At 37.3% G+C, this 24,314-nt stretch overlaps 1 protein-coding gene across 8 annotated transcripts in view; it reads left to right on the top strand.

The window, feature by feature from the left end:
• CEP135 (centrosomal protein 135) overlaps positions 1–24,314 on the top strand; it is an 83,965-nt gene that overhangs the window by 12,205 nt on the left and 47,446 nt on the right. For 7 of the 8 annotated variants that reach the window (XR_012434907.1, XR_012434908.1, XM_005555245.5 and 4 more), the window contains exons 7-14: positions 3,540–3,668; positions 4,907–5,122; positions 8,346–8,411; positions 10,878–11,016; positions 14,384–14,607; positions 18,303–18,455; positions 19,429–19,581; positions 23,462–23,539. Coding sequence is in view for 6 of the 8 variants with exons in the window: in XM_005555245.5 (XP_005555302.1) it covers positions 3,540–3,668; positions 4,907–5,122; positions 8,346–8,411; positions 10,878–11,016; positions 14,384–14,607; positions 18,303–18,455; positions 19,429–19,581; positions 23,462–23,539 (1,158 nt within the window). In the remaining 2 variants the exon portion in view is untranslated. Of the gene's footprint in view, positions 1–3,539; positions 3,669–4,906; positions 5,123–8,345; positions 8,412–10,877; positions 11,017–14,383; positions 14,608–18,302; positions 18,456–19,428; positions 19,582–23,461; positions 23,540–24,314 lie in introns of those variants that run through there. The other variant, XM_074039969.1, reaches the window with a different exon arrangement.

Raw genomic sequence — 24,314 nt, 5'->3', positions numbered from 1 at the left:
AGTGCTGGGATTACAGGCTTGAGCCACCGTGCCCGGCCCTTTTGTGATTTTTCTACTCTTTTTATAGATTTTGTCATATTGAACACCAGTCTCTTAGAAAGTTACTCTTTTGTGTTGCCATGGTTTTTTTTGTTTGTTTTCTCTACAAGCACTAGTCCTCATACAACAGTTTTCTGAAGAATCAGGAGAATTAGTAGATGCAGAGTTGTATTATAACCATAGCAAGCTTTGTCTTTTCATAATTTCTATTGATGTCTTGGCTAAATTCTGATTTGGGTAATTACTGGCTTGTTTTCTTAATATGCGTCTTGAGGTTAAATTGGGTAACACGTTTTTCATTTTCTGCATTGACTGCATTTTTTTTTTTTTTTTTTTTTTTTGAGACAGAGTGCTGTGTCGCCCAGGCTGGAGTGCAGTGGCCGGATCTCGGCTCACTGCAAGCTCCGCCTCCCGGGTTTACGCCATTCTCCTGCCTCAGCCTCCTGAGTAGCTGGGACTACAGGCGCCCGCCACCTCGCCCGGCTAGTTTTTTGTATTTTTTAGTAGAGACGGGGTTTCACCGTGTTAGCCACGATGGTCTCGATCTCCTGACCTCGTGACCCGCCCGTCTCGGCCTCCCAAAGTGCTGGGATTACAGGCTTGAGCCACCGTGCCTGGCCTGCATTTTTTTTTTGGGTGATCTGCACACACAAATATAGATGTAACTTAGGTGTTGGTATGACTACGTCTTTAAAGTGTTTTGAAGATTAGTTGGATAAAAATGGAGTTAAAGAAAATCGACTAGGCGTGGTGGCTCATGCCTGTAATCCTAGCACTTTGAGAGGCCGAGGTGAGTGGATCACTTGAGGTCGGGAGTTGGCGGCCAGCCTGATCAACATGGAGAAACCCCATCTCTACTAAAAATACAAAATTAGCTGGGCGTGGTGGCGCATGCCTGTAATCCCAACTACTCGGGAGGCTGAGGAAGGAGAATCGCTTGACCCTGGGAGGCAGAGGTTGTGGTGAGCTGAGATCATGCCATTGCACTCCAGCCTGGGCAACAAGAGCGAAAACTTGGTCTAAAAAAAAAAAAAAAAATTCCATCTTCTGAGAATGTCACCTTGTCTCAACTTTCTATATCTACCTTTAAAATTAGCCATATTTGCACTCAGGCTGTCTTAAAATTTAGGGGGCAGGGTATTGTTCATCCTGTTTAAGGCTGAGTTGCCTGTGCTCTTGACCCCATTTCCTCTTTTTTCCTTAGGACCTTACTTTAATCAATTATTCTTTTTTCTTTAATAAGTACTTGCATAACCACTTTACAACGATTAATTTAATCTTCATAACAATCCTGTGAAGATATACTTCTATTGTCATAGCGAACATCCCTTTTCAAAAACTCTTTTTTTTTTAAATGGAGTCTCGCTCTGTTGCCCAGTCTGGAGTGCAGTGGCATGATCTCGGCTCATTGCAAGCTCTGCCTCGTGGGTTCATGCCATTCTCCTGCCTCAGCCTCCTGAGTAGCTGGGACTACAGGCACCCACTACCGCGCCTGGCTAATTTTTTGTTATTTTTTAGTAGAGACGGGGTTTCACCGTGTTAGCCAGAATGGTATCGATCTCCTGACCTCATGATCCTCCCACCTCGGCCTCCCAAAGTGCTGGGATTACAGGTGTGAGCCACCGCGCCCGGCCAAAAAACTCTTTTAACTACCTGTTCCTCTTGAGGATTCCTTCTCCCTCTCTACGCATACTTCTCCAAAGACTGTCTTACTTGATAGCTCCATTTCTGTCTCTGCTTCTCCACCTCCTGCTTACTCCTTAACCTATTGTAGTCTGTCTTCTGCACTCACTACGTGAACTAGTCTAGTTAATTATATCAGTAGCATTAATTGCTAGATCCAAAAGGATACTTAAGAGTCTGTTTTCTTGACCTACTCTGTGGTAGTTGGTAGTATTGATAATTGCTCTTTGAAACTTTTCCATGACGTTCCAGTTTTCTTTTTTTTAAGCCTATTATAATTTTTTTTTTTGCTTTGTTTCACCTGTCCACTCCCTGAAATATTACTGTTTTCCTGAATTCTGTCTTTGACCTTTCTTCTCTTCCGTATCTTTTCTCAAGTGTCCTCATCGCTCTCTTGGTTTAAAATATTGCCTGTGTATTGATGACTCTTCCATCTCTCTCTGGCTCAAACTTCTCTGCTGAACTCCACACCCATATACCCACCTTCACACTGGGCATTTCCACTTGAATGTAGTCTTTTTGTACTCATATGCCTTGTACTGGACTTGTTCTCTTCTGGTTTCAACTCCTATATTCTCTACTTTGGTTGGTAGCATCAACGTTTGCCCAACTGCACATTCTGTAGTCTTTCTAGATCTCTTTCTTTTGCCTTCACGTACCACTCACCAAGTTCTGTCATTTCTACTGGCTAAGTGCTTCTTAAACTTATTTCTTCTGTTCTATCCTCTACCACTGTTTTATTTTAGTCATTAATTGTTTCTTATGCATTCCTGCATTAGGTTTCCTTGCCTCTGTTTTTATTCCTGTCAATTTCATCCTTTAGTGCAGGATAATCATAATGAGTTTCATCCTAATTCTTCAGACATCCCCAACTACTAGATCCCATGCACATTACATCCAGTCATACCAAACTATTTCTGCTGTCTCAAACATTCCATATTCTTGTTACTTTTTGGTATGTTTGGGGTGTTTGGTTATTTATTTATTTTAAGAAAACCAAAGCTTGGGCAAGGAGCAGTGGCTCACGCCTATAATCCCAGCACTTTAGGAGGCTGATTTGGGCAGATCACCCAAGGTCAGGAGTTCAAGACCAGCCTGGCCAACATGGTAAAACCCCATCTCTACTAAAAATACAAAAATTAGCTAGGCATGGTGGCACATGCCTGTAGTCCCAGCTACTCAGGAGGCTGAGGCAGGAGAATCACTCGAACCCGGGAGGCAGAGGTTGCAGTGACCCAAGATCATGCCACTGCACTCCAGACTGGGTGACAGAGTGAAACTCCGTCTCAAGAAGAAAAAAAAAAGAAAGCAAAGCTTGAAAGTGTGAGCTTTTCCAAATTCTTACATAAATAACAGATAATTAAATTCACCCAAGTTTCCTATTCTTTCTAATATTGAGGTTCAGTAGCAACTTACTTTTCTTAGTGTGTTACACTCATTTATTTATTCTACTAGGGACTGAAGTAGTTTTGATTCAGTTCTAGTACTTGAGCATGTGTGTAATCTGCTAACAAGTTTGTTTTTATATAAACATTGTTAAATCTTAAAAGAGGGAAAAAAATACAAAAATTAAATAAGGAAGAATCTGTAGTAAAAATACATATGAAAGATATATTGACAGTATGTCTGTTGACATTTTTTATATAATTTATTTTTGTTCTGCATTTATGCATATAATATATCACACAAATATAAGTGTTAATCTCTTGTATACATTGGGACGAAAGAAAATATGTCCAAATAAATGTTTGTTCAGTGTTAATCATTTGGCTGAAAACCAGATTTTTTAAAATGACAGCATGTCTTTGTATCTTCAGATTGAGCTAAGAGAACGAGAGATAGAACGACTGTCAGTTGCTTTGGATGGTGGTCGGTCCCCTGATGTCCTCTCTCTGGAGTCTAGAAATAAAACCAATGAAAAGCTTATTGCTCATTTAAATATTCAGGTAATGGCTTTTATAATTATTTCACTGAGTGTATATAATGGTGTTTATAATAAACACTATATGTTTATAATGGTCTACGGGTTTGTAAAAGTGGCAGGAGTTGTTCACTGAGGTATTATTTGCAATGGGAAAAATTTGATAGAATCATAGTATCCAGAAATAGGGTGGAGTTATTGAAAAATCATGTTTCTAAAGACCATTGAATGAGGAGTAATTAACATACACCATAACATTAACAATTTAAAGGAAGAGAATAAACTCTGGGCACATGATTGTCAATTTGCTTTTAAGAAAATGTATATATGGACTTGGAAAGAGAAAACAAAGAGAATGTACCAAAGTATACTAACAAAGCTTATCTTTGTGTGGTGGAATATTCTCCTTTATGGTTTTCTCTTTTTTTAAAAAAAAAAATTTCGTGAGTATATTTTTATAACCTAAAAAATTAAAAATGTATATAAAAATTAAATATCTAGCTTTTAGCTACTTACGTAGTGGATTCCTTTGGCATGCATTTGACCTAAGGCTGAAAGAGCAGGAGAGTTCCATATAGCATGACACATGAACTTTAGAAATTTTGGTATGACAGAGCTGCTTGGGCTACAAACAGAATATAGTAGGTAAAAAATATCAACAGTAGCTCTAGAGGAGTGCTGTCCCATACAAATATGATATGAGCCATAAATGTAATTTAAATTTTTCTAGTAGCAGCTCGATTTAAAAAAATAAAAAGGTGAAATTAATTGTAATAATGTGTTTACCCCAATATGTCCAAAATATTGTCATTTCAACCAGTAATGTTTTTACATACCTATTTTTTTCTTTGTATTATCTTTGAAATCCTGTGTATATTTTATAGTTATAGCACATCTCAGTTTACACTAGCCACATTTCAGATGTTCAGTAGCCACATGCGGTTGCTAGTGGCTACTATATTGAACAACACATTCTATTATCATCATGATATTCTTGTCATATAGAACTCTGTACTGGGAAAAAGTTCACACAAGTTTCTTGTCCTTTCTGTGCTTGAAAATCAAAGCCAATGGATATGTACTTTCATTACACTTCACATGGTCAGTTTTGTAAATAACAATATAAATTTGCAAATATAGAATAGCTGTAGTTTTAATCTTCAATAAGTTTTAAAATACAGTTTTTTGAAATATTATTCGGAAAGTCAGTGTTTAGGATAATTTTCCAATTCATATACCTCATAAATTACAACTCCAATTCAGGTTGACTTTCTTCAGCAAGCTAATAAAGACCTGGAGAAGCGTATACGAGAGCTTATGGAAACCAAGGAAACAGTGACATCTGAAGTTGTTAATTTAAGTAACAAAAATGAAAAACTCTGCCAAGAATTAACTGAAATAGATCAGTTAGCACAGCAGTTGGAAAGACATAAAGAAGAAGTGCTTGAGACTGCTGATAAAGAACTTGGGGAAGCAAAGGTAATGAATGATATGTGTGGGTTGTGAGAGTGTTCATTAATTCTCCAACACACAGTGAGCTTGAGCCCTTTTGATATCTGCAATTCAGGTTTTTGGTTTGTGTGTCTGTTTTTGTTTTTTTGCTTTGGTAATGCAGGGTTTTCTGAAGTGTTGTTTACACCTGTAAATGATTGTATTTGTTTTAGTTGTTTGAATGTCTCTCTGAAGCACACCTATTCTTAGGATGGATCTCCAAGGACTTGTTTTCCTTCAAGATTTTTATCTCTGCCTCTTTGTGCATTGTGAGAGAGCTTTTGAAGTTTCCCCTCTATGTCATTTTTGCTCTATAATCCTTTTTTTTTTTTTTTTTTTTTTTTTTTTGAGACAGAATCTCTGTCTCCCAGGCTGGAGTGCAGTGGTGTGATCTCGGCTCACTGCAACCTCCGTCTCCCAGGTTCAAGCAGTTCTCCTGCCTCAGCCTCCAAATAGCTGGAATTACAGGTGCTCGCCATGCCCAGCTAATTTTTGTACTTTTTTTTGTACTTTTAGTACAGATGGGGTTTCACCATGTGGGCTAGCCTGGTTGAACTCCTGACCTCAGGTGATCCATCCACCTCAGCCTCCCAAAATTCTGGGATTACAGGCGTGAGCCACTGCACTCAGCTTGTGGTTTTTGAGACATGGTCTTGCTCCGTTGCCCAGGCTGGAGTGTGGTGATAGCTTGCTGCAGCCTCAACCTCCTCAGGCTCAAGCAATCCTCCCATCTCAGCCTCCTGAGTAGCTGGGACTGCAGGTGCATGCCACAAGGCCCAGCTAATTTTTTAATTTTTTGCAGAGACGGGATCTCACTCTGTTGCCCAGGTTCGTCTCAAACTCCTGGGTTAAGCAATCCTCCTGCCTCAGCCTCCCTAAGTGCTCAGATTACAGGCATGAGCAGCCATGCCTGGCCACCAAGAATTCTTTAAAAGTGTTTTTAAAACTATGTATGTCCTTGTACATTTTTAAGTTGGTAATTATAATAACGTTTTTCATCTTTTAAGTTTAAATGGAAAGGGTGATATTTCCAGTCTATTTTAAATACAATGTCTTAAAATAAAACTATTTCATTGTTCTTTTAATTATAGCCAGTAAAATCTAAATGATCCTTTCTCTTTGAAATTTCCACAGAATTTTATCCTATTTCAACCAGTTTTATGCTTGAAAACCTTTTTGTGATCACACTATCATACATCTGTACAATAAAAAGAACAAATTTAAAAAGAATGATTTTTTTTTATTTAAAAAATTTCTGACAGCCTATCTGATGGGAAAACAAAAGTTTTTTATTTTTAAAAATTTCCTGTAACTGTTAAGGTTCAAGGTGTTAACATTTTTATCTGAAATAGTGTTATCGTTACAATTTTTAATTATCAGTGGGTTAAAGTGACAAATACACCACAAATGTTGATATTTATGAAATAAAAAAGTAAAATTGTATTGGAAATACATCTCTTAATGGGAGATAATAGGAGAAAATAGTGTCTTATTTAAAGCCTTTGGCCAGCCCCAACATTTCAGATTATCTTTTGATCTGGTACTCCAAAAGTTTTTTGTATCTTGAGACAGTGCACTATTGAGGTATAAATGAGATACATGCCCTTCTTTGAACATTGAGAGAAAGGCAGCTATAAAAGGGAGGGTAGGAATGCAGAACTCACATGGTAGCCGGGCCACAAACAAGTTATTAGGTAGATCATTTTTAAGAAGCACTGAATATGCAAATTAAGGATTCAGATGCTGATTCCTTAGAACTATGTGCATACCATAGTTTTATATAATACTTGGAAAGTGTTCATTTTATCCCAGGAGTAAGTATAATCCAGTTTGAAGACCACTGCTCTACATCACCGAATTAATTTTATACAGTGCCATCTCTACTAATTAGTGGAATAAAAGGAAATTACCTCAGTATTTTAAAAACCATGTATGAAAGGCCCACAGCAGACAATCATACTCAGTGGTAAAAAACTGGAAGCTTTTCCTCTAAGATGAAGAACAGGAAAGGATTCCCACTCTTGTCACTACTACTCAACATAGTACTAGAAGTCCTAGCCAGAGCAGTTAGGCAAGGAAAGGCGTACAAATTGCAAAGAAAGAGTAAAATTCATCTCTGTTTACAGATAACATAATTTTACATGTAGAAAGCCTTCAACATTCCACAAAAATCAGACCTAATAAACTAATTCAGCAGAATTGCAGAGTAGAAAATCAGCACACAAAAATCAGATGTTTTTCTATACACTAAGAATAAACTATCCAAAAAGGAAATTAAGAAAGTAATCCCATCTGCAATAGCATCAAAAGGAATAAAATACTTAGAAATAAACTTAACCAATGAGATGAAAAACCGTTACACTTGAAAAACTATACAGCATTGCTAAAGAAGTTAAAGAAGACACAAATAAATAGAAAGACATTCCGTGTCCATGGATTGCAAGACTCAGTATTGTTAAAGTGTCCATGCAACTCAAAATCAGTGCAATCCCTATCAAAATCCCAGTGGTGGTTTTTTGTTTGTTTGTTTGTTTTTTTGCAAAAATAGAAAAAACTTCTTTCTAAAATGTGTATGGAATCTCAAAGGACCCCAGGCCACCAACACAATCTTGAAAAAGGATATAATGAGCACAGTTTTAATTCTGTTTTTGTGGTTTTAGTTTCATTGCAACACTCCTGTATCTCATCCCTGTCTTTTTCCACCACCTTTTGCATCTTCTATCCTTGTGCACACAGCATGCTAAACACAGCTTTCCATTGTCACATTGCAAATGCTCAGAAATGACAAGTTGGCTCAACAAAATATTCCTATTGGATCATAATATTTTGCTCTTGGCATTCGGCTCTCTATAGAGAGGATCCAGGTAGGTAAAAGCAGGGGTGGAGAAAGCCAATAGGATAGGAAGATCAGGAAATGACAGTGCCATAGGATTGCCCCCAAATTTAAGGCCCAAGGAAGATCCTACAAGACGTTCAAGTTGCCTTCTTCAGATGTTACTAGTAGGCTCCTGTAAACATTTCGGGATACCAAAAGGTTAAAGAGAAGCTCAATTTTGCCTCTTCATTGAAATGGATGGAGATGAAGCCTCAGATCTCAGTGGTAAGAGGGAATGTGAAGTACTTGCAAAATTACTTCATCTATTTGCATGTGACTTAGTGATAAGTATTCTTAGACTTTTAAGTATATACCTAATAGGCTTTTTATTCCTAGAAAGAGATTAAAAGAAAGCTGTCTGAAATGCAGGATCTTGAAGAAACAATGGCAAAACTTCAACTGGTAAGTTGACGTCATATTGAATTGCCAGCATTTTCAGTAAGAAAATTTTTATGGGAGGCTGGGAGGCTGAGATGTGTGGATCACCCAAGGTCAGGAGTTCGAGGCCATCCAGCCTGATCAACATGGTGAACCCCGTCTCTACTAAAAATGCAAAACTTAGCTGGGTGTGGTGGTGCATGCCTGTAATCCCAGCTACTTGGGAGGCTGAGGCAGGAGAATTGCTTGAACCTGGGAGGCAGAAGTTGCAGTGAGTCAAGGTTGCGCCATTGCACTCCAGCCTGGGCAACAAGAGCGAAACTCTGTCTTTAAAAAAAAAAAAAGGAAAAGAAAATATGTATGCTTTATTTTATTGCTCAGCTCCTGACAACCACTGATCTACTTTCTGTTTCTGTAGATTTGTCTATTCTGGCCATTCCATATAAAGGGAATCATATATTTTGTGTCTGGATTCTTTTCCTAAGCAAAATGTTTACCAGGTTCATGCATGTGGTAGCATTTATGAGTACTTCATTCCTTCTTATGTCTGAGTAATATTCCACTGCATGGACATGCAAGTTTATATTTTTATAATTCCTTAATCTTATGTATAGTAGGTAGCTGTTAGAAATTTTACCTTCTTTTTACTACCTTATGACTTGTGAGTTGACTAATATTAAAACCAGAAGTTAATTACTTGAAATATTTGTTGATTAACTTAAAATATTTGTTGATTATTACAAAAGGTACTCCATCCTCTTTTATTTATTTATTTATTAGAGACAGGGTCTTCCCTTGTCACCTAGGCTGGAGTGCAATGGCATGATCATAGCTCACTGCAGCCTTGACCCCCTGTGCTCAGGTGATCCTCCCACCTCAGCCTTTTGTGTAGTTTAAGACTACAGGCATGTGCCACCGTGCCTAGCATTTTTTTTTTCTTTTTTTGTAGTAGAAATGAGGTCTTGCTATGTTGCCCAGGATGGTCTCAAACTCCTGAACTCAAGTGATTCTCCCGCCCCAGTCTCCTAAAGTGCTAGGACTACAGGCATGAGCCACTGCACCCAGCTCAGTCCTCTTTTAATAGCTTTGTTTGGTAATACAAACCATTTTCCTGGTCACATTTCTTGTTCTGGTAGTCTTCAAATAACAAAGGAAGTAATCATCCCAACAGAAACCTAAATATAGCATACAGAAAAGCATATGGTCCTATAGTCTGGAACTAGCAGAAAGAGTGTCTTGCTTATAAGGTAGAAACCGGGTAGTCACCCAAATGATTGAGGATTTTTAAAAATAACCTGTTGAATTAGAAGAGTTTTCTCTAAGATTGGAAACAAAGGTAAATACTAATTTCCAAGTTCTTTCATTATGTATACTTTTTATACAGTCTAGCTGCAGTGTCCTGATGGCATAAGTCAATTAAAAAGGAAGCGTGAGAGCAAGGGATTTTTGCCGTTTGTTCACTGCTAGTTGTATGTGCACTAAATGTTGGATGTGATTAATAATACTTGTCTCAGAACTGTGACCAAGTTTTAGTAGTGTTGGCTGACAGTAAGATGTTGCCGTAGTTACTTTCTTACCATTCTTATTTTTTCCAGTAATGCAAGATTCTATGTATTTTTAAGATAAGAATGATAATATTGGGCCGGGCGCGGTGGCACAAGCCTGTAATCCCAGCACTTTGGGAGGCCGAGATGGGCGGATCACGAGGTCAGGAGATCGAGAGACGATCCCGGCTAACACGGTGAAACCCCGTCTCTACTAAAAAATACAAAAAAATAGCCGGGCGAGGTGGCGGGCGCCTGTAGTCCCAGCTACTCGGGAGGCTGAGGCAGGAGAATGGCGTAAACCCGGAAGGCGGAGCTTGCAGTGAGCTGAGATCCGGCCACTGCACTCCAGCCTGGGTGACAGAGCAAGACTCCGTCTCAAAAAAAAAAAAAAAAAAAAAAGAATGATAATATTGATAGCTAACATTTTTTAAGTACTTACCGTGGTGGACATGCTGGATACCATGTAAAGTACTTCGTAACCATAGATTCATCCTCGCCAGTGAATCCTTAGTGTCCTGGTCTTGTTATCCTTGTTGTGCATATGAGGCTGAGAGAATAACCAGTATAGTTATAGATACACTGTATGTGGTGGTCTTAGAAGACTTTGTCTTACTACTGCTTTCTTAAACATGAAAAAGTTTTATATTTTTTAATCATATAAATACATATTCATTTAGAAAAAAATAAGAATATGCTAAACTAAGTAGAAAATAATTCTCACCCACAAAGAAACATTGTTGATACGTGTTTTATGGTACTTTCAGCCACAAATGATAATTAAGTTTAATTGAAACCTTACATTTGACTAATTAAGTGTATGTACACACACATATATGTAAATTGCTGTTATATAAATATGCTTATAAAAATCTATTTTCCTTTTAAGTGCGATAGTATTTTATAAAGTTGTTAGAAATCTTAATTATAGTATTAAAATTTGCAGGAATTGAACTTATGCCATAAAGAAAAGGAGAGACTGAGTGATGAACTCCTTGTAAAATCAGACCTTGAAACTGTTGTTCATCAGCTTGAACAAGAAAAGCAAAGACTTAGCAAAAAAGTTGAAAGTTTTGTAGTTACAGGTAAGATGTCAAATTTTGATAGCTTAAAAAATGATTGTGATTTCCTCTTGATGTATTGTTTTTCTTAGTAGATAATCATTCATTCATTCATTCAATAAATATTTGTTGAGTGCTTACCATTAGTCAGAAACCATAGTAAGTACTGTAGATACAGTAGAAATCTCTCCCTCAAGGACCTTAGAATTTTTATGTTTGACTAGTTTATACAGGGAACCCTGCTTGAATATTTTGCAATAGAAATATGTCCTCCTTTGAGACACACTAATAACAGAATTAAGTAAGACTAAAGGGAAGGCTATTTTGATAGTGGAAAATTGAAGTACAGAATCTTTTCAAGGAAATGCAGTTATATTATCTTAAAATACATACACATACACACACACACACAAATAGAAATAGGCTAACTTTCTGCAGGTACCAGTTCTAAATGACTTGGCATAAAGAACATAAGAATTCATTTGGCCGGGCACGGTGGCTCACACCTGTAATGCCAGCACTTTGGGAGGCTGAGGCAGGTGGGTCACCTGAGGTCGGGAGTTCAAGATCAGCCTGGCTAACATGGTGAAACCCCATCTCTACTAAAAATACAAAATTAACTGGGCATGGTGGCATGTGCCTGTAATCCCAGCTACTCGGGAGGTTGAGGCAAGAGAATCGTTTTAACCACGGAAGCGGAGGTTGCAGTGAGACTGTATCGTGCCACTGCACTCCAGCCTAGGTGGCAGAATGAGACTCCATCTCCAAAAAAAATAAAGAATTTATTCATTCATTAATTTGACCAATGTTTATGAATCATCTGCTGTGTGGGTGCCAGGCCCTGTTTTTGAGTGCTGGGGTATATAGTGGCAAACAAAATACATAAGGGCCCTGTCTTGCAGAGCCTTTTTTCTTGTTACGGAAACAAACTAGTGGCAGATAAGTGAAGAAGTTAATTTTAGTTGAAGTGAAGAAGTTAATTTTAGTTGATAAGAGATATTAAATTAGATTGGGGGGATGTGCTAGAGATTGAATGAAGTGCTCAATGACAAGACACCAGCAATATGAAGATCTGGGGTCTAGTTTTCTATGCAGAGGAAATGGCAAGTGCAGAAGCTTGGTGCCATCAAACTGTGTGTCTTAGGAAGTGAAAGGAAGCCAGTGTACTGTATTACGAAGAGTCTTTATCCTAGGCCCATGTGGATAATCTATTTAACCTCCTTTCTACTTATTAGCTGTGTAACTTGAGCATGTTATTTAAGCTCTCTGTGTCTCAGTTTCCCTATCTATGGGGCTAATGATGACACCTACCCTGAAAGGTTGTTGTGATAATTAAATGAGTTAATATGTTAAAGTGCTTAGAACCATGTATAAAAATTTAAAATAGGCTGGGTGCGGTGGCTCATGCCTGTAATCTCAGCACTTTGGGAGGCTGAGGCGGGCGGATCACCTGAGGTCAGGAGTTCAAGACCAGCCTGACCCATGTGGAGAAACCCCATCTCTACTAAAAATAAAATAATTAGCTGGGCCTGGTGGTGGGTGCCTGTAATCCCAGCTACTCAGGAGGCTGAGGCAGGAGAATCGCTTGAACCTGGAGGCAGAGGTTGCAGTGAGCCAGGATCGCACCATTGTATTCCAGCCTGGGGAAAAATAGTGAAACTCCATCTCAAAAAATTAAAAAAAAAAAGTTTATATTTCTTTTGATAGCTATGTGTGGCCTATCATTTCAGCGTAATCTTTCAGCTGTCTCAAACTCTCTTGTTTCCCTGTGTTTTGGGTGCATCCCCCTGCCAGATACCCAGCCATGGATGAGCCAAACAATTTGCCTTCTACACTTTTACACATGGTCAGCTGTTTTGAGTGTGCACCAGGCACATTGAGAGCGCTGCAAATTAGATGGTCCTGAACCTCAGCAGGCTGCTCAGCTCTGTATGGAAATCTTACCCTTTTTCTCTTAGAGTTTGATCTTCCATTCTCCACGGGGGATATTTAAAATGCTTTGCACTGTCAATAAACCCGTGAGTCCCATTTCCCACCTTCATCCTGAGTGGATGATCCTACCTCCGGTTTTCCTAGAGAAGGGAAGCCATGGCAGGGATTCACTCAGTCTTCTGGCCTCAGATTAAAAACCTGTGCATCTTGTTCCTTCCTGTTCAATGCAAGAATGTCCCTCTTATGAAGGACCAGTGGCTCCATCTATTCTGTGGGCCCTAACTTCTCTAATTTTAAAAGCCTTGCAAATTAGTGATCTCCTCTCCATAATTTTAATCTTTGTACTATTTTTTCCCATTGGCATTCAAACATGCTTACTCTTCACCCATTCCAATACAAAAACTTTGACCCATTCCTATGCAGCCACTCATTTCTTCTCTTCATAGCATCAGCATCTTGAAAGGTCATCCATACTTGCTGTTCTGCTTGATCATCCACTACCCCTTAGCTCCTCAGTCCACTCCAGTTGGCTTCTGTTGCCACCCCTTCAACAAAACTGCTCTTGTTAAAGTCATTTACCTCTGTTGTGCTAAATGCAGTGGCTGCTTTTCATTCATTTGCTTATTTGACTGCATTTAACCCAGTTGCCCATTCTTTCCCACTCTCCTACTTTCTTCTTCTCTGGTCATTCCTTCTTGGGGCAAATTTGCCAATTCATCCTCTAGTTTGCATTGTACACTATCCTTTTGTAACTTTTATCCTACTACAATTAGAATAGTTGTTCAGCCTTGGCTATGTTTTTTTATACTGTATCCTTAGCTGGTGCTGGGTATACAGTAAATGCTTAATACATATCTGTTGAACGAATGAAAGAAGAGATGAGAGTAAATCAAAATACATCAGGAAAATCATTGCATGCCTCAAGAGTTGTAATGAACATAAATTAGGTTCAACTATATGAAATTGCCAGTATTTGGTTACTTTTGACTCATGAAGAGGCAATTTCTATGGTAACAGCTAATAATTATATTTATTTGAGTTATTTTGCTCTCTTTGTATATGTGTATACTGTATTAAATTCAAGCTTAATGTTAAATTTGTGCATGTTATGGTTGTTTATAGATATATTTTCTTTTAGTGCATTTTCAGGTCCTGGGAAAGTACTATGTGGTAATTTATTGCTTTATTTTGTAGTACTGAATAGTACCCATCTTATAATAAGACAAAAGCAGGGGACTTGGACCTATTGGACTTTATTTAAACTTTTAATTTTTGCTTTTTTTTTCCTTTTTTCCTCTCAATATTTACCTCTTCAATAGATTTGGTACTTACAGGTGTTATTTAGAACAGTTCATGATTTCTAGTGGCTTTCTTTCTAAAAGTTATTAATATAATTTACTTGACTAATCAACATTACGTATGCAACATTATTTTGAGAGTTAACCACTTTAATTTGCAGAAAGAGAACTTACTCTGGAAGTTGAGAGGATGAGACTAGAACATGGAATAAAACGTCGAGACAGGTCACCTTCTCGTTTAGATACATTTCTGAAAGGTATAGAAGAAGAACGAGATTATTATAAGAAAGAGCTAGAGAGACTCCAACATATAATACAGCGAAGATCTTGCTCTACAAATTATGGTGCACGTGAAAAAAATTCAATATTTAGGACACCAGAAAAGGTAATGTCCCTTTATAAGAGTAAGTGATAAGGCCAGAAAAGTATCTTTATGAATAAATTGTTCTGGTTTATTATTATATTAAATATAACTTTATTCATACGTGCTTTGAAAAAATCCTGATTTTGATTTTTGTTTTATTTTATGGCCTGTACTATAGGAACACTGCATTAATTAGGAAAATTACTTAAGAACAAACTATAACATATAGATGACTGGAAATTAAAGGGAAGGTTGAATAGCTGAGTTATAGAAGTGTAATGGCACCTGGGCTTCCAGGACTCCTATTAAACATTCCCTCTCTTTTTAGAATTTACTTTCTGTATCAGCTGCATTTTCTCTTTCATGGCAGAGTAGCTTTGTATGCACGGCAGGCAACATGGTTTCATGTCATTTCCAGCCTTGGACCAGTTAGGAAAGTCTGTCACATTCTACTGACCAAGCATCTTCTCTATTAACCATGCTATGGGAGATAGATAGAAATGGCAAGTGATTGCTGGGCAAGTTGTTTTGTTTGTCCACCACAACCATATTTGTAAGCTGATGATCCAAAGATGTTCACTTTATGTCATTTTCTAATTGCATCTCCCATTGTATGTATTTAAAGTTGACCATGATTCATGAGAGATTAAAATCATGTGTCTCTATTTTAGATCTCAATTATTTTTAGTGTTTTATGAGTATCATTTGAGTTCTTCAGATTTTTCTTCTTTTAAGCTTTGGAGTTCAGGAGTCTTGAAGGCTTATGTGACTTTACACTAGGTAAAATTAGGGGAAGTCTGGGAGTGGGGAGTACTCATTAAAACTCAAAACATTTTATTTCAGACTTGACCAAATTTACTAATTTTGTCATGTTTTTCCTGAAGATCTTGTGTCCATTGTCAAACAGTTTTGTCTTCTGATTAGACTTCATTTTTTAACCTCATAGGCTAATGGCTGAATTTTGATTTACAGTTGTCAGTATAAACACTATACTATGTTATCTATTATAAGAATAAGGCCAGGTGGGGTGGCTCACACCTGTAATTCCAGCACTTTGGGAAGCCAAGGTGGGAAGATCACTTGAGGCCAGGAGTTCGAGACCAGTCTGGTCAACACAACGAGACTACAATTTCTCATGAAGATTAAATGAGCTAATTTGTTGGTCTTATTTTTAATTGACAAATAGTATATATATTTATAGAGTATAGTTGGATGTTTTGATCTATGTATACATTATAGAAAGATTCAGTCAAACCAGTTAACATGTCTGTTTCCTCACCAACTTATTACTTTTTTGTGGTGAGAATGTTAATCTATTCTTTTAGCAATTTTGAAGTATACAATACATTATTATTAACTGGTCACCATTCAACACAATAGCTCGTTAATTGATCATGAAATAATTTGTATAAGGACCCAGCATAACACCTAGTTACCGGTGAATGGTTTATTTCCTTATTATTTGCTGGTTCAAAGCAAATCAGTTCTGGTAGAAAGTTAGGGTCACTTCAGAAGATAAATACTGAGTGCCTGCTCTGAATGAGGCATAGAATACAGAGATGAAGAAGACAGTTCCTGCCCTTACAGCCTTCAGCATTGTGCATATGTGTGCATGTGCATGTGTGTGTTTAGGGGACAATGGAGTAGTGAAAGGGCGTTATGCACAATTATACATTAACACTAACAAATATGTACACCAGATATATTTAAAGAAGAGGAGAGTTTCTGCTTAGGAAAGTCAGTCAGTAAATGTTCAGGGAACTCATGTTTTACTGGGTACCATACTAGACACTGAAGACATAATTAAAAAGACCAGGTTCCTACTGTGGCCCTCATAGAGCTTAAATTTTAGTAGTACAGATAGATACACATTAAACGCACAATCGTGTAAATAACCTTATAACCTCATTTATAATGTGTTTATGAAGAAAGTACAGAAAAAGTTCAAAATATTTTAAGAATATATAGAGGAGATCCAAATTAGATTGAAGAATCTGAAGGAATTCCTTGGAGAAAGTGACATTTAAGCTGACACCTAAATAGTAATAAAAATAGATTGTCAAATCTTTATTTATTGAGCTCTCCTTTTCTAGACTCTGTACAGACTGCCTCTTTCTGGAAGATTATTTTGTTTTTGTTTGAGAGAAAGTCTCACACTGTCCCTCAGGCTGGAGTGCAGTAGTGCAATCGTAGCTCACTGTAACCTTGAACTCCTGGGCTGAAGTAATCCTCTTCCCTCAGCCTCCCAAGTAGCTAGGACTACAAGGGTGCGGTACTATGCCTGGCTAATTTTTTAATGTTTTGCAGAGGCAGGGTCTTGCTCTTTTGTCCGGGCTGGTCATGAACTCCTGGCCTCAAGCAGTCCTCCTGCCTTGGCCTCCCAGAGTGCTAGGATTACAAACGTGAACCACTACACCTGGTCCAGACTTCTTAAATTTAGATATGGTTAGGTTACATAGCTTCTTTTATAGTTACATTGGTTAAGTCCCAAAACATCTGCTTTTGTACTATAAAACGTCTTATCCTTTAAAGTGTTCAGATAACTAATCCCATCCATCATGCCTTGATTTTGCTTATTTAACCAAGAGATTAATTATTTCCAAGTACAGGTGAGAGGTACCTCACATATATCTATCATTTACCAAATCTACATTATATGTGGTATTGGCACAACAGATGTTGAATAATATAGGCCAGGACTCTTCAGTGTATCATATTGTCAAATTACCCCTTCTTGGCACTTCTGCATTTAGTACTGGTAACATTAAGATACCAGAGATCCCAAGTCTACATTTATTATGTTTCTTTTTTTTTCAATAGGAAAAGGGCATACAAATTCATTTACATGTGCAGGGGGAGAATCAGAGTGCTCTCATCTTTATTTTCTACCATAGTGATGACAGTGAATCTTTTGAATTGTACTGAATTGTAGGCATCTTTTAAATTGTACTAAATTGTAGAAACGTTGGTAGTAGTTGCTTATTCAGTGAATATTCTTAATATATATTGCCTGGTAGAAATATTTGCATTCATTCGACTGTATAAAAAGACCTCCTGTAGGTCTGAAGCTGAGACAGTTGGGGGTTTGTATGCCTGGCATATTGATCTTAGATTCAATCATAGAAAACACTGAGGAACGTGCTAGGCTGTTACAGTTACCTGTACTGGGTGAGCAGGCACACAAATGCCCTGCTGGCCCCTTCTCTGGAGAAGATAAACTAACTAGTGGCTCTAAAAAATTACCAGGCATCAGAATCACTTAGAGGGCTTGATAAAATACAGTTACTTGGCCCTACCCCGAAGTTTCTTGACTAAGTAGGTCTGGGTTGGGCTTCAAACTCCAAAATTTGCATATCTAACAAGCTTTTAGATACTGCTAATGCTTCTGGTCTGGGGATTATACTTTAAGTACCACTAGTATAAACAACTTTGGGAGAATAAAAGTTGAAGCATCTCATGGGATCCGATCAAGTCCCATCATTGGCACCTAAGTCTCTTCTGGGAACTTGAAGGCCAGGAAATTTGCCCAGTACTGCCAGTGCTCTCATCTGCTCTCATCATAGATTTTTAAAACTGTGTTCCTTAATTACATTAAAGGCACTTGTGTTCTTTTTGTCTGGTAGCATCTTTCAGTTAATCTCATCATCAGTATTCTTGTGACAACCATGTGGTGATGATTATAACATGATAACTTTTGTTTTTTAATTATGTTTCAGGGTGATTACAATTCAGAAATTCATCAGATCACAAGAGAAAGAGATGAACTTCAGCGTATGCTGGAAAGATTTGAAAAATATATGGAGGATATACAGTCAAATGTTAAATTACTGACAGCAGAAAGAGATAAACTAAGTGTCTTATATAATGAAGTAAGAAATTTATTATAATTAAGCCAACAGATTGTATAGAACCAGTTAACTATAATGGAGCCCGTATATATCCTTCACATTACTATAATATATGGACCTGTGATATTTCTTCATAATTAAAATTAGCAGTAGTAGTTTCTACTATCATTCTATTTCTAAAACACAGATTTCTCTTATTTTTTCATATTTATCCTTTCCCTTTTCTAGCCTATCAATGTGTCAGATCAGTTAGAGATAGTCTTCTTTTTCTAAAACTACCTGGAACAGGTCTCAGCCTGACTCTGAGCCAAATTTATGCTTGGAATTCAGACATGTGGCGAAATGTCTGTCAAAACAGTAGGTAGCACCCACTATTTGGATATATTGGCTATTTAGGACTTAGTCTCTAAATACTGTTCTCTAGGAAGAGGGAATTGGTATTCAGCTTGGCCACATTAACAAAGCCTCAGTTGTTAGAGGGCAAGGTAAGTCTGAGCAGAGCATGGTGTCTGTTACCTAAATTTGTTCACATACCCATCTCCCATGAAATCCTACTGCTATTTTGAGAAGGGGAGGAGGCATGCAAGTTAAAGGTCAAGTTGAAAGAGTCACTTACTGAGTTTTTTGGGGGGGGGATTCTGCAGTGTAAATTGATCCACTTCTGAGTTTTCCCCATCGCTAGCAGCTTTCTTGGGTCTGCCTAGTTAATTCCTGCTTGTCTGCTGTCTAGCTTCCACATTTTGTGGCTGGTGCCTCCCTCAATCCCCTTGTCTTTTTCGTTTTATTATTCTTACTATTATCCTTCTACTCTCATTATCCTTCTACTCTCATTCTTACTATTATCCTTCTACTCTCATTTTGTTGGGATTTGGGAAGAGAGTGAAGGTAGCATGTGTTCAGTATGCCTTTTTTAACTGAAAACATATCCAAAGTATTTTTTATTTATATCTTTTACCAAAGTGCCTTTTTAATTTATATCTTTTCATTCTTTAAGGCTCAAGAAGAATTATCTGCCCTAAGAAAGGAATCCACCCAAACCACAGCACCCCATAATATTGTTAGTCTTATGGAAAAGGAAAAAGAACTTGCGTTATCTGACTTAAGAAGAATTATGGCAGAAAAGGAAGCTTTAAGAGAAAAATTAGAGGTAAGAAGATTGACACGTTTTTGAAAAGTAATTTGTTGAGAAAAAGAGGTCTTTGTATGGATTTTCCTGTGAAGTTACTATTGGCCAAATCCAGACCACTTTGTTTATGTATGGCCTGTGAGCTAAGAATGGATTAAGAAGAAGATTTTCTTGTTGAGAAAACGTTATTGGATTACCTTGCTCATTTGTTTCTGTATTGTCTGTAGCTTCTTTTGTAGTATGGCCCACGAAACCCAACATATTTACTGTTTTTTACAGAGAAAGTTCACCAATCCCTGAACTTAATTGGAAGTTTCTCATATGGGAAGACATTATCTTTGTTTGTTTGTTTTTGTAACAGCTTTACGGAGATATTCACACACTATACAATTCACCCACTTAAAGTATACCAATTCATTCGTTTTAGCATAGATGCTTTTTGACTTACAATGGGATTACATTCCAATAAACCCATCGTAAGTAAAAAATGTAACTTGGAAAAAATGCATTTATTACCCCAGTAAACACATTGTAAAGTCTTACATTGAAAAATCTTAAGCCATTGTTAAGTCCACATGCTCCTCAACTTATACTGGGGTTACGTCCCGATAAACCCACAGCAAAGTCAAAAATGTAAACCAGGGACTGTCTGTATATTCATAGACTTGTGTAACCATCACCACAGTCAATTTTAGAGCATTTTCATCACCACAAAAAGAAACTCTGAAGAACATTAGCGTCACTCCCCATTTCTCCCATCCCCTCTTAGCCACAGGCAGCCACCTGTGTCTCTATGGCTCTGCCTACTCTGGATATTTCATATAAATTGAATCATTTGATATGTGATTTTAAAATATCTTCTCTCATTAGCATAATGTTTTCAAGATTCATCCATAGTGTTGCTAGGAACTTATGTACAACTTTTTGTCTGGATATATATTTTCATTTCTCTTGGGTATATTCCTGGTCATACGGTAAGTCTGTCTTTAACCATTGAAGCCAAACTGTTTTTATACCCACCAGTAGTGAATAAAAGTTCTAATTTCTCCACACTGTCACCATTACTATCTGCCTTTTGTATTATAGTCATTCTGGTGGGTGTGAAGTAGTCTCCATTGTGACTTTGATTTGCATTGCCTTGGAGCTAATGAGGTTGAGCAACTTTTCATATTCTTATTGGCCATTTTTAAATCCTTTTTTAGAGAAATGTCTGTTCAGATTCTTTGCCAATTTTTAAATTGGGTTATCTCATTATTATTGAGTTGTAAGAGTTCCTTATATATTCTAAATACAGTCCCTTATTAGATATGTGATTTGCAAATACTTTCCCCCATTCCGTGGGTCATTTTTTCACTTTCTCAGTGATGTCTTTGAAAAACAAAATTTTTAAATTTGGATGAAGTCCAATTTATTTTTTTCTTTGTTGCTTGTACATTTGGTGCCATATCTAGGGTCAGTACTTTATAGTTTCTTTTATAATCTCCAAAAATATGTTTATTAATACATATAAAGCACTTAACAATGATTAGCACATAAGTACTAAATCCTAATATTATGGAGTCCATAGTTTAATTGCAGTCAATATTACTGAATTAATGCTTTGAAAGTAGCACCTAAAATTAGAAATAAAAACATTTAAGCATTATAAGCAAGTCTTTATGTCACAATGTTCAGTTAAAGTTTCACCCTAAATATAACAGTTTAAGAATACTTTTAATTGGAATCTTTTGGAATACTGCCTTCCAGAAAGTGTTTTCTTATAAAAATAAGTGTTAAAATTGCCAAATGGGAAACTTCTGTGCAGTATGGCAGCTTTTAGCGCAAGCTACTGACTTACCCTTTTCCATATCTTTTGAAATCACCAAAGAATGTAAAAATAGGATTTTTTAAATACAGTAGTACTGAAAACTTGGAAAAAGCAACATTCGTATTACCAGAATCCTTCTGGGTTGTAGGAGGCACGATTTTGTGAGTTTACAACAGATCTTTTACTTAAAAAAGTAACTTATCTCAATCCTTAAACCTTTTCCAGTGTTTCCCATTATTCCACTATCTAACTAGTTGTTGAATCCAAGCATCATCCATCACTAAGATCTCCCTGAAAGCTCATATCTCTCAATCACCAAGTCCTATCAGTGCTATCTCTTGAAAAATATTTAACATGTATTAAGCCCTTCTCATGTGAGAGGTCCTGTTCTATTAAGTGCTTTTTACATGGGTTGTCTCAGTAAATCTTCACAATAGCCTCTTTTTTTTTTTTTTTTTTTTTTTTGAGGGGGAGTCTCGCTCACTGCAACCTCTGCCTCCCAGGTTCAAACGATTTAGTAGAGAGAGGGTTTCATCATATTGGCTAGCTGGTCTCAAACCCCTGACCTCAGGTGGGGTCCACCTTGGCCTCCCAAAGTGCTGGAATTATAGGAATGAGCCACCACACCTGACCTATAATAATAGCTTTTTTAAATAGGTACTGCTTACAGATGAGGTCTCCGAGTTACAGTGAGTTTAAATAACTTGCCCAAGGTCATCCAGCTATGAGTTACAAGGAATCTGGCTTCTGAGCTCATGTTACTTTCTCTTGAATTTGTTTACTTCTTTCTGTTCCCCTGCTACCATCCTGTTCTGGTCATTGTTCTCCCTCACCTGCATTATTGTATTATTGGCCCCTGTACTAGTCTTTCCTCTTTTAAATCGATATTTCACACTGAAGTCAGAGTTATCTTTCAAAGATATAAATCTGATCATATCACTTCCTATTTAAAATCCGTTAACTTTTTGAGGACTTCAGTGATTGGCCTTCGCCTACCTCAAGGTCTAGCCTTTTTCCCCTAAACTCATCTCCCCTGTTCACAAGACTCCATGCTTAATGGACTTTTTCTTGCCGCCAGCCTTCTACATAGACTATTGAAAGATTCCGTCACATCTTCCGCTCTTCTTGTCTAGCTAATTCCTATTTATCCTTTAAGTCCAGGTCAAACATCATGTCATTTAATAGGAAATGAACCCTAGAATCTAGATTCCCTTTTGATATTTTGGCATAAAGTTCCTTTTCCTAGCAGAATATTCATGGATTTTATTTTGAGCTCTTATTTAGGTTTTGTCTTTTCTACTAAGCTACAGTATCTATGATGTCAGAGACTTTATCTGCTGTACTCACTACTATATTCCTGATATGTTGCTTGGTGCTTGGTATACAGTATGTATTCAATACTAGTTGAGTGATTCAATAAATGCATACAATACAGTGACTCAACCAAATATATAATCCGAACATCAGATGTGTCTGTTTCTTTTTTAATGAATAACATGGATGGAAATATGAATCCATGCTAGAAAAACTCTCAGTGAACATTAAGTTATATTGCTTATCCTAGACTTAGCAGCAGTAAGTTGGATAAAGTAATGTAACCAGAAAAATAGTCCCTGTGTTTATACTGTTGACCAGCCCCTTATTGAAACTTGCATCTCTTGCATGGCCTTGTAGTATTCTGTTTCCTGTGTCTTCCTGACCTTGTCTTCCTTTGCATTTTGTTTCTCTTACATCACCTCTTGTGAGGGCATACTCCTGAGCTTTTTATTTAACCTGCTAGTTTTGTCCTTTTATAGTTGTCCTATTATGGATTAATCTATATAAATCTTTATAAATGAATAGTTACTAATCTGTGTCTTCCACTACAATCACATATGGAGGTAGAGAGTGTAAAGGATGAGAACCTATTGTACCTTTTTTAAACCACAAACCATCATTTTTGTAAAATGTCTAGTGATTTTCTTTCTAAATTATTTCTGTGTTTTATGAAAGCACAAATACAATATAATAGAACTGTAGACTTACATTGCTTACTGTTGTGATTTTGTTTTGTTATCTGATATAAATGAACATTTCTTTAACATTCTTTTTCAGCATATTGAAGAAATGAGTCTTTTTGGAAAATCAGAATTAGAGAAAACTATTGAACATTTGACATGTGTTAATCATCAGGTAATGTATCAAACTGGATTTGGGGGTATCTTGTGTTATATGAATAATTATGTCAATTATAGTTTTAATACACTATTTTTTTTATTTAATTTTTTTTTATTTATTTTTTGAGATGGAGTTTCTCTCTGTTGCCCCAGTTGGAGTGCAGTGGTGCAATCCAGCTCACTACAACCTCCACCTCCCGGCTTCAAGCAATTTTCCTGCCTCAGCCTCCCGAGTAGCTGGGACTACAGTTGCGTGCTACCATGCCTGGCTCATTTTTTTTTGTATTTTTAGTAGAGATGGGGTTTCACCATGTTGGCGAGGCTGGTCTCGAACTCCTGACCTGACATTGTGATCTGCCCACCTTGGCCTCCCAAAGTGCTGGGATTACAGCGTGAGCCACCACGCCCGGCCTAATACACTGTTTTACACAATACAATCGCTGGGCATGGTGGTGCGCACCTGTAGTCCCAGCTACTTGGGTGGCTGAGGTGGGAGGATCACTGGACCCCAAGAGTTAGAGGCTGCAGTGAGCCATGATGACGACACTGCACTCCAGCCTGGGCGACAGAGCAAGACTACAACTCCTTAAAAAAAATCACACAATAGTATACTAGAAAAGCTGTATAACAGCAGTTATGAGTGTTTACTCTGAAGGCTGATTACTTGGGTTCAGATCCATCTTTGCCTCCTATTACCTGCAGGCAAGTTGCTTGACCTTTCTGTTCCCTGATTTCTTTATTTGTAAAATAAGAATAGTGCTAGTACTTACTCATTAGGGTTTTTGTGAAAA

The sequence above is a fragment of the Macaca fascicularis genome, chromosome 5 (genome assembly GCF_037993035.2).
Source record: "Macaca fascicularis isolate 582-1 chromosome 5, T2T-MFA8v1.1".
In the NCBI taxonomy this organism is placed as follows: domain Eukaryota; kingdom Metazoa; phylum Chordata; class Mammalia; order Primates; family Cercopithecidae; genus Macaca; species Macaca fascicularis.
This window is presented reverse-complemented; position numbering and strand designations above follow the sequence as displayed.